An 11,668-nucleotide genomic window follows, 5' to 3' on the forward strand; every position below is an offset into this window, starting at 1 on the left:
GAAAATAGGCTCCAGGTATATACCCTGTTGTCCTATGCTACTGAGGGCCTACGCTGTTGAATTGGCCCACACAGGTCTAGGCAGGGGTGAAGGGCATTCGAAGCCCATGGACCCCTTATGCCTGTGCCTAGGCAAAGTGGCAGCACCTGCCCTGAGGTCCTGGCTGAGGTGATGTGGCGAATTTTTTAAAGCCGTGAAACTGGTTTGAGTGCCGTTAGTCCTGTGTACCTGGCTTAAGGGAGTTGGCGGGGGTTTTTTGTTTGTTTTTTTCCTAATGCCTCCAGACTGGTTTGGGTGTGACAGCTCCTATTTCTGGCTTAGGGTGTGTGACAATTTTTGAATATGGAGCAGGGGCGGGGGGTGAGTGAGGAGAAAGGGGCACTTCGCTACAAAAGTCCCAGAGGGAGAGGGGCTATTTTGATCCCATGTGGTAGGTCAGATGCTTGCACTTAACTTTTACAGATCCAGTGCTGCTTCCCTTTGGCTCTGGAGGCTTGTGTAGTCTCTCCACTGCCTGGTCTCTCCTGAAATGGTAAAACGTGTCCCAAGCACTACTGCTTGACCCAGCCCGCATGTGCAAGCTGTTCCAGCCTGCAGAGTGCTGGCTAGCTCAAGTCTGGCACTTCTTCGCTGCTTCTGAATTGTCTCTCCCTCCCCCTGCCACTGAGTCTGGCTTCTCAACTTTGATGTTCAGGGCTCCTAGATTGTCATATGTAAATGACTCACTTGTTTTTTTGGGTCTTTGTTGTAAGAGGGACCACAGGAAGCGTCTGACTGTTTCACCATCTTGGCCCGCCTCCACTCTCAATTCTTTTTGAGCCCTCATCTGAATTTCCTTAATATCCATAATTCTACCAACAGTCTTTTCAAGGCTATGTAGGGTCTTACTATTAAACACATCAAAATTCTTTCAGCTTCTACCCATTACAAAATTCCAAAGCCCTGTCCACATTTTAGGTATTTGTTAGAGCAGTGCCCCACTTCTTGATACCAAATTCCATTGGTTTAGACAAATTCCATTTGTTTTAGAATTCTAACCCCTATATCTGTGGATGCAGTCCCCTAATGCAATCTAATATTATGTTAATAAGGCCATACCAGTGTAAGATGTGTTCGAAACCTAATCACTTCTGAGTTATAAAAACAGGAAATGAGACACAGAGACGAGCACATACCAGGGAAGACAGATGCCATGTAAGAATCGCCAAGATCCAAGGAAGGTCCAGGGCTACAACACGAAAGGAATTGACAGGGCTGAAACCCTCATTTGGACTTTTAGCTCCAAAACTATGGGGAAATGAATTTTTGTCCTTTAAAGCTACCCACTTGGGGTATTTCTGTTGCAGCAGCACTAGGAAACTAAGACTGCCAGTAAACATATAACAAGATGTTCTTCATCATTTGTTACAAGAAAAAGCAAATTAAAAACCACAGTTCCATTTCACAATGCCTAGGATGGCTGAAATGAAAAAGAATGACAATATCAAATGTTGGTAAGGATATGAGACAACTGAACAGTCATACATTGCTGGCGGGAATGTAAAATGGTACAAATACTTCAGAAAACAGTCTGGCAGTTTCTTTTAAAGCTAAATATACATATACTATATATTAAAAAAAAAAAATTTTTTTTTTTAATAAAACCTACCAATTCCACTCCTAGTTATTAGGTATTTAACCAAGACAAATTAAAACATATGTCTTTACAAATACTTGTATATGAATACTCAGCAGCTTTATTCATACTAGTCAACATTAGAAACAACGGAAATGTCCATTAATTGGTGAGTGTTGTCGTTAGATAATCAAATTCTCATACAGTCATATGATGAAATACTATGGATGTGTGAAAGAAGCCTGAATATACACTATATGATTCCATTTATATCAAGTTCTAAAACAGACAAAACAAATCTATGCGGATAGAAGTGAGATCAGTGATTGCTCGGAGATTGGGATAGGGAAACAGCAGAGGTACAAAGAGAATTTTCTCATGTAATGGAAATATTCTACATCTTGCCTGGGGTCATGGTTACACATGTCTGTACATTTGTCAAAATTCTTAAAACCATGCACTTAAAACGGGTATATTTTATTTAATATAAATCATACCTTAATACCAAAAACCAAAACCAAACCCACTGCCGTCAAGTCGATTCCAACTCAAAGCAACCCTATAGGACAGAGAAGAACTGCCCCATAGAGTTTCCAAGGAGCGCCTGGTGGATTCGAACTGCTGACCTCTTGGTTAGCAGCCGTAGCACTTAACCACTACGCCACCAGGGTTTCTCCATACCTTAATGAATTTGATTAAAATTGACTAACAAATAAAAACAAAAACCCAAACTGGTTGCCATCAAGTCTATTCCAACTCGTAATGACCCTATAGGAGTAAATAGGAGTCAATAATAGATGATTGGACTGTTTGCATTTTTGTACCTGAGAATTACCTGATTTATTTTTTAATCATACCTTAATAAACTTGATCAAAAAATAAGTCAGATAATTCTCAGGTACAAAAATGCAAACAGTCCAAGCATCTATTAACCCAGTAATCCACCAGGCGCTCCTTGGAAAAGCATCCATTATTGACTCCTATTTACTCCTATAGGGTCGTTATGAGTTGAAACAGATTTGATGGCAACCAGTCTGGGTTTTTGTTTTTGGTTTTATTCATTAGTCAATAATAAGAGACAGTTTAAAATTACTCAAAGCACCAATTATCTGGTGATAATAAGGCAAAAATTTTGGTCACAGTGCCCCCTTCTTACACAGTACTTTTTCTACTGTTTCCTATGCAAATATGATAAAATGATCTTTAAAAATTCTATGCATCTATCAAGAGTAAATGTTGCTATGAACAAGAGTTGAAAGTAAAAAACAAACAAACAAATGGAAAATGCTGACTGAGAAGATGGAGTTCAAACTCAGATTCCCAATAACCATCTTTGGACACTCCTCCTTTAATTCCCTCAACTGCCCTTTGAGTAGGTTTTCTTATTACTCTCTTATTATTACTCTCATTTTAGAGCTGAGGAAACTGGGGTTATTTGTCCAAGGTCCCACAGCTAGTAAGCGGCAGAGTTCGGATTTGAACTCAGGCATTTTGCCACTGTGCAGGCATTAGCCGCTATACTCTGCTGCTCATTCAAGCTATTTTAAAATCCAATTCTCTGAGGTACTCATAGAGCCTAGCATAGAAGCTTGTCCAACAACAGTTGCTCAGTAAATATGTGTGGACTGAAAGAACGAATCAATGATTCAAATACGCAAATCAGGAGGCTAAATGATTAGGCATCTTCCAATGAAAACTATTATATTCTCTGGAAAAACTCTCTGATCCCAGGATAAAATATGTCTCCTGTTATTTGTTACCTCGTATTACAGTTCATAGCCTCTCCGTTGCCCTGACACTTGCAACTGCCTTTTTTTCAACTTTCTCTTACTCTGCTGCTTCTTGATTGACATATGGTAAACTGTACACTGTAGTAGGCATGAATATACTATGGTTCTGTACCAGGGGAAAATGATATTATCCAATTTGCTTTCAAAATGCTTCCTAAAGACATTTGATATTTTCTTGGGTCTTCTGTCAATAACAGGTGCCTAGGCGGTACAGCCTGAAGGCTGGTGGTTTGAACCCACCCAGCAGTACCAAAAGGTCTGGCGATAGCTTCCGTTAAGATTACAGCCAAGAAAACCCCACTTAACAGTTCTATTCTGTAACATAGGGGGTTGCCACGGGTCAGAATCGACCTGACAGCAATAGGTTTGGATTGGTTTTGTCAGTAATAGGTTACTGAGTCTAGATTTACAAGAAATAGGCCATAGCTAGCTCTTTGATTATTCTACCTTTGAGGGTCCTTAGCATAAACCTATCATAATTACCTACCTGATTGAACTGCAAAATTCTTAGAAAGAGATCTTTTATTATTCTTTTTTTTTTTCTTTTAAATCATTGTGTAGGCACATAAAAAAAAAAAAACAGTAAATGAATTTTTTTATAACAGTTTCCCTTAATTTCCGATTCTCCCGAAACCACAATTCTGATTTTACCATCTGAATAAGTAGAGTTTGGATTTTTTTCTTCAATTAATTTACTACCTTTCTCCCTAGTCGCATGATTTCACAAAATGTTTCTATAGCTGAGCTTCTACCAGCTTGCCTTTTTACTTCACCAAAGTAATTCCTAGATGTTTCACTTTATAGTTATTCCTTTAAGTATTCTTCTTTTTTAATAAGACTGATTCTTGAAGTAACTTTTAGAGCCTTGTGCCATATACTCTTCTGTCTGCATGGAGTTTTCCATCTACTCCTTCTCTTTGTTTTTGGTCTCTTAGTCAGTTTCTAATCCATCATAACACGGTATGTCCCCATGCATTCTCTCTCTCTTAAATTATCCTTAGTGGAGAAGCTTTTTTATTCTGAAAGCTGAAATAGATCATCTTACTGGTTCTCTTTTATTTAATATTATATCATTCAACAGTTTCCCCAGTCATTTCACCATGTATTGACCACATCGTGTCATGTATTCTGCAAGGGGTTAGGAAAACAAGGGATGATCCTTTGAATTAGAAGAGTGAAGAGAAAGAGACATAAGTAAGCAAGCAAACATAAAAATAAGCACTAAGATAGGGATATGCAGAGTTGTATGGGAGTATAAGGAGAAAAACACATTACCTGAGAGTGGCTCAGAGTTTGGATTTTTTAAGTCACACAAATTTGGATGCATTTCCTAACTCTGCAAATCACAGAGTTGTATGATTTAAAAGAGTAAAAATTTCCTCATTTGTAAAATGGGATCAGTAACTGTTTTATCTGTTTTTTTGTCAGGACTAGATAACACAAAGGGCCCTGGTGGCGTAGTGGTTAAGAGCTCAGCTGCTAACCAAGGTCGGCAGTTTGAATCTACCAACCGCTATCTGGAAACCCTAAGGGGCAGTTCTACTCTGTCTTATAGGGTCGCTATGAGTTGAAATCGACTTGACAGCAACAGGTTTGGTTTTTTTGGTTAGATAAGACAAAGTACTAAGCATGGCAATACATGGTTGTCACTCAATAAATGGTGATGTGATATTGATAAAAGGGGGTCCCCAGCCTGGGTACAGAGGTTTCCTGGATGACTCTTGAACTGAATCTTAACCAATGAATAGGGAGGGGAGGGAATCAAGAGGGAACCTCAGAGAAAGGTTAAGTTTCCACGCTAGTGTTGAGGATCCTCCATAATCTCATCACTACCTACCTCAACAACTTCATCTCTCTATACTCTCCTAAATGAACCCTTCCTTCCATCTAGACTGGTTTACTCACTAACCTCAGAATATCCTTTGTTTATTTTCTTTTCTCTATTACTGCTCAGGCATACCTAACCCTGTTCCTGGCATTACCCTAAAGCCTGTCCATTCTGTAAAGCCAACTTAAGGTCCACCTTCTTGTAACTGACCACTTTGGCCCATAGCAACAGCTCCATTCTTTGAACTTTCACAGTACAGGGTGAGATTAACATGCTTCCTCCTCCCTTCCACACTTCCTTTTCCCCTCCTACTACATACATGCCCGTCAGAGTCCTTAACTATACGCACCTTTGCAATGAGATTTAACTTTTTTCATGTTAATGTCATGTCTCTACTAGACTTCAAATTCCATGAAGGCCAGACTCTGTGTAATCAACAGAAAATGGGGCAAGGATATAGCACTTTTGTTTCAGATCTCTTGTACACATGAGGGAAGGAACAGATCAGAAAACTGTTAGCAATACTCTCAGTTACAGTTAACCCCAAAGTGGCTCAAGTGCATGGACTTAATAGGGTTTTCTGTTTTAATGTTCTCACTTTGATATGCCCTCAACTCTAACAACAGCAAACTAAAAACTTTCTACTGTGGATTGTGTTAAAAAGTCCCTTAAGTTGTCTCAAATCCTTCTGAGAAGAAAGCGTGATGTAACAAAAGAAAGGTTGGCTGCTAACTCCTTAGGCACAGCTACTATACTGGCAGACAGTTTATGCTACAGTAGAATCAAAAGACTTGGGTTAAAATCCTGGCTCTTTGTCACGTGAATAAACATACGCACACTCATGTTCATTGCAGTATTATTCACAATAGCGAAAAGATAGAAACAACCTAAGTGGCTATCAACAGATGAATGGATAAACAAATTATGGTACATACACATAATGAAATACTATGCAACCATAAAGAACAGTGATGAACCTGTGAAGCAGCTCACAACATGGATGAATCTGGAGGGCATTATGCTGAGTGAAATAAGTCAGTCACAAAATGACAAGTATTGTATTATAAAAACTCAAGAAAAGGTTTACCCATGGAAACAATCTTTGATGGTTACCAGGGAGGGAAGGGTAGGGAGGAGATATCACTAACTAGATAGTAGACAAGTGTTAACTTTGGTGAAGGGAAAGACAACGTACAATATAGGCGAAGTCAGCACAACTTGACCGAGGTCAAGTCATAGAAGTTTCACAGACACATCCAAAAACCTTAAGGGACTGAGTTACTGAGGCTGAGGACTGGGGACCATGGTCTTGGGGGACATCTAGGTCAACCGGTATAACATAGGTCATAAATAAAATGTTCTACATTGTAGTTTGGTGAGTAGCATCTAGGGTCCTGAAAGCTTGCAAGCAGCCATCTAAGATACATCTATTGGTCCCATTCCATCCGGAGCAAAAAAAAAAAAATGAAGAAAGCCAAATACACAAGGAAAATATTGGTACAAAGGACTAACTGACCACATGAACCACAGTCTCCATCAGACTAAGCCTAGAAGAACTAGACCACCACCGATCACTCTGACAGGGATCACTATAGAGGGTCCCAGGCAGAGGATGAAAAAATGTAGAACAAAATTCAAATTCACAAAAAAGACCAGACTTACTGGTCTGACGGTGACTGGAAGAACCCCTCAGACTACGGCCCCTGGACACCCTGCTAACTCAGAACTGAAGCGACTCCCGAAGTCCACCTTTCAGCCAAAGATTAGACAGGCCTATAAAACAAACAATAACAAATGTGAGGAAGGTGCTTCCTAGCTCAATCAAGTATATAAGACCAAATGGCAGCACCTGCCCAAAAGCAAAGACAAGAAGGCAGGACGGGACAAGAAAACTGGATGAATGGACTCTGAGACCCCAGTGTGGAAAGGGAAAGAGGGAGAGTGCTGACACACTGCAGGGACTGCAACTAAAGTCACAAAACAATTTGTGCATAAAATTTTTGAATGAAAAACTAATTTGTGCTGTAAACTTTCATCTAAAACACACACACACACACAAAAATCCTGGCTCTTGAAACTTACTAGCTTTAAACCTTTGGTAAGTCCTTGACCAAGGACCTCAGAGGCTATAAACAAGCTGGAGATAAGACAGTGTTCTAAAAAAGGTAATAGGTAAACTGTTCAACCCCTGAATGTATTTGAGATTACAACCGTTGCCTTTCAGGATTCTTCAGATCAACCACAGTTAGCCCAAAATGATAGGTATCGTAAAACAGCACGTGGAATGGGCCAAAGAATTACGAACTCTTGGAGGTAGAAGAGACCTCAGAAGTCATCTAGCCCAAGTCTCTCCTTTCATAGTTTAGGAAGCAGGCATAGGAGAGATGCCAAGCTACATGCGAAGCTCCTTTTTGCCTCCCAGACACTCTCTTCAATGTCATTATTTTCCCAAGATTTCATTATTTCCTTTGAGGCAAACAGAATAGGTTCTTATGCCCCCAAAATATGAACCCAAATCCTGCAACTACCCCAAACTCTTGCCCCTAACCGAACACAGGAACAAAAGGGCAAAGGTATACACGCTCTTGCAGTTACCTGATTAAACCATCAGGTCCCTGCGTAGGAAGCTGTACAAAGAGTGACAATGCTGCCTACAAACAGAAATGCCTATTTGGAAGTAGAAGCTTTTCATATTTCTTCTATAGAAAGAAAGATCACTGTGCGACTACCAAAATTACCTGGGAGTTTCTAGAAGTGCTAACTGATTTCTCACTTGCATATCTTCACGATGACACAGTGAAGAAAAACTGAATTAGACTCTTAGGCTTCTTAGGAGTACCCATATGCCAAGTAACCAGTGCTGGGAAGTGATAAACAGGAACTTGAAACCCTTCCTAATTAACTGAACCAAACTAAAAAAAAAAAAAAAAAAACCTAAGTAAACTTCAAATGACTCTTCTTTATCTAAGTTCAATCCTAGGTTTGTGGCTCTATTGTCCTAGGCTCTTAAGTTCATTAACTTACATGACAAAGACATGAAAATGCTTGGGAAAAATCAAGAAGACGTCAGTCAACAAATTCATTTATTTTAGTTAAGGGAGGATCTGGCTGCAGCAGAATCATGTGAGGCTTTTTAAAAAAAAAAAAAAAAAAAAAGTCTGCAATGAATCCAAATCGCTAGAACTTGGGCATAGGAGTTACCATTTTTACTTTAAAAAAAAAAAAAAACGAAACGGCAAAAACAAAAAACTCCGGGTAATTCTGAGCGGAATCAGATTTGGGACATGCTGTAATAGAAGATCTCTAGAGTCTCTTCCTGTTTAACATACTCGTTAACACCCAAAATGAATTACACAGAAAAGAAAATAAGGAAGGAGCCTAACACCAGGAAAATGACTACGCATTCGAAGTCCATACCGATCACGCTCCCCCGTTTTACTAAACGGTCGGTCATAGAAACAGGGGTAGATGCTGGATTGGAAAGGGGCGTGGTGTCCACGGTATGTCGGCTAAAAACGGGGTGTGCTTTTTTTCTCTGTTTTTCTGCCACTATTAGCAGAAAGAAACTTTTCCTGACTATAAATAGGTATGATAATGCCTCTGACAGATGAGCTGGATGTCTCAGTCCCGTGTCTGGCCAACAACGGGTGTCAATACGTTCCTCCTACGTGCCTGCAAGAGTTGCAGGAAAAGTCAAGGTTGGGGCCTGCCTGCTCCGAGGCTAAGTGAATCTGGCTTGACAGAACTGTCTGCTCTGCAATCACACCTTCATGTCCCCTACTACCAGGGAGGAGCCGTTTAGCACATACCTGAGGGTCCTCTGGTAAGATTGATCTCTTCCTCAGTGACCAAATAATCCACTCTTCCGTTCATGTTTTAGTGCTCTCCAGGCTTCCCACCTGGGTGGGCTAAAACTACTCAGATGAAGGTGAATCAATCTCAATTCCTTAGCCCAGCACTTTCGGTTTCAGCAGCCTCCAGATCGGAAGCGGATACCGCGAGAGCTAGGAGCGCTAGGAATGCTGGGAGTCGTGGTTCCCGCAGCCGACATGTTCCGTTTTCTCACCTGGTCCTTGCAGCAAAATGTGGGGTGAGGGGAGAGCACATTACGATCCTAATTAACTGGTTGAAAGCGTGGGGGAGGCAGACTAAATAAAGGTAGGAAAAAAAAAAAGGTAGGAGGCATTAGTAAATTGATATTGTTGAGGAAAAATTAAAAATAAAATCTCCTGCATACCCCGGAAGTCCTCTCCTCAAATGTAGGGGGAAAAAAAGAACTTTATTGTTCAGTAAACATTAAATCAGCCTGCAATGGGCATCACAGGCCCTGCTATTGAGATTGCAAAGACAGAAAGAAATCTCACCCTTTTTCATAGCCAAGCAGATACCATCCATTACATGCGTGTTCTCATGTAAGAGGACCTGACAGCACCAGTTGTTATACATTCTTTAGTAGTTCACACTTGGAGTGGCCGTTTGTGTTAGTTAATTGTCCTTATCCAAAGGAAAAATAAAACTTCTCTATCTGTATGACAATAAAACAATATCATACACAAGTGAAGTTTTGCTGAAGATCATTCAAAAGCGGTTACAGCAGTTCATCAACAGGGATCTGCCAGAAATTCAAGCCACATCAGAAGAGGTCATGGAACCAGGGATATCATTGCTGATTTCAGATGGATCCTGGCAGAAAACGGAGAATACCAGAAAGATGTTTACCTGTGTTTTATCGACCCTGCAAAGGCATTCGACTGTGTGGATCATAACAAATTATGGATAACATTGCAAAGAATGGGAATTCCAGAACACTTAATTGTGCTCATGAGGAACCTGTGCATAGATCAAGAGGCAGTTGTTCGAACAGAACAAGAGGATACTGCGTAGTTTAAAGTAAGGAAAGGTGTGTGTCAGGGTTATATCCTTTCCTCATATTTAGTCATTCTTTATTCTGAGCAAATAATCCAAGAATCTGGACTATATGAAGAAGATGGGGTCTCAGGATTGGAGGAAGACTCATTAACAACCTGCGTTATGCAGATGACACAATCTTCCTTGCTGAAAGTGAAGAGGACTTGAAGCACTTACTGATGAAGATCGAAGACCACAGTCTTCAATATGGATTACACCTCAACATAAGGAAAACAAAAATTCTTACAACTGGAGCAATAAGCAACATCATAATAAATGGAGAAAAGATTGAAGTTGTCAAAGACTTCATTTTACCTGGATCCACAATCAACACCCATGGAAGCAGCAGTGAAATCAGACAACTCATTGCATTGGACAAATCTACTGCAAAAAACATCATTAAAGTGTTAAAAAACAAAGATGTCACCTCAAAGACTGAAGTGTGCCTGAAAACAGGGTGATTGTTTTCAGTCACCTCATATGCATGCGAAAGCTGGACAATGAACAAGGAAGACTGAAGAAGAATTGACGCCTTTTAATTATGATGTTGGTGGAGAATATCAAATATACCTTGGGCTTCCAACAGAACAAATCTGTTTGGGAAGAAGTACAGACAGAATGCTCCTTAGAAGTGAGGATGGTGAGGCATCATCTCACATGCTTTGGACATGTTATCAGGAGGGATCAGTCCCGAGAGAAAGACATCATGCTTGGTAAAGTAGAGGGTCAGTGGAAAAGAGGAAGAAGACCTTCGACTAAGTGGTTGACACAGTGGCTGCAACAATGGGCTCGAGCATAACAACGATCATGAGGAGGGCTCACAACCAGGCAATGTTTTGTTCTCTTGTACATAGGGTCACTATGAGTCCGAACAGACTCAAGAACACCTAACAATATCTGTATGGCAAGCGGTACTTACAGTTTGGGATAGGGCACCTAGGCTAATTCCCACCTGAGGGGAGGTAGGGCATTACATTCCTCGATGTTTACATTTCAAAGAGTTGTCCTTAAGAAAGAGAGAGGGGAAAGTTGTCTTTCCCTTTCGGCAACTTGGAAAATTACATCTTTTTTTTAAGTTTACCATTACAGTGTGACTGGTAGATGACCTAGCTGTAACTTCAGCCCAGCCCTCCTGATTTGGGGGATAGGACATTCCAAAGTGTGCTTAATGGAGAGGGGTCAAAACTCAAAAGCCTTAAGGGCCAGGAAGGTGACTTTAAACTGTGAAACAACCTGGAATTGTTGCTGTTGTGTGCCGGGTCAATTCCTACTCCTAGCGGCCCTCTATGACACAGTAGGACTGCCCCATGGGGTGTTCTAGGCTGTGATCTTTACAGGAGGAAATAGGTCTTTTCTACTGTGGATCCTATGGTTGGTTCCAACCAGTGACCTTTGGGTAGCAGCCAAGCAATTAACCACTGCACCACCAGGGCGCCTAACCTGGAATTAGACAACAGGAATTGGTAGGAACCCTGGAGGATTGGAAAGTGGACGTCCAATATAAAGGCATTCAAATTCAGATTGAAA

General features: G+C 40.6%; 1 protein-coding gene across 1 annotated transcript in view; it reads right to left on the reverse strand.

Moving 5' to 3' along the window:
• The window catches only part of SYNJ2BP (synaptojanin 2 binding protein), an 86,454-nt gene extending 77,232 nt beyond the window's left edge, over positions 1-9,222 (reverse strand). Inside the window, exon 1 of the mRNA XM_049897959.1 lies at positions 9,043-9,222. Within this exon, the coding sequence (XP_049753916.1) occupies positions 9,043-9,106 (64 nt within the window). The 5' untranslated portion in view covers positions 9,107-9,222. The remainder of the gene's footprint in view (positions 1-9,042) is intronic.
• Positions 9,223-11,668: the final 2,446 nt, after the last annotated feature.

The sequence above is a fragment of the Elephas maximus genome, chromosome 10 (assembly GCF_024166365.1).
Source record: "Elephas maximus indicus isolate mEleMax1 chromosome 10, mEleMax1 primary haplotype, whole genome shotgun sequence".
Taxonomy (NCBI): Eukaryota; Metazoa; Chordata; class Mammalia; order Proboscidea; family Elephantidae; genus Elephas; species Elephas maximus.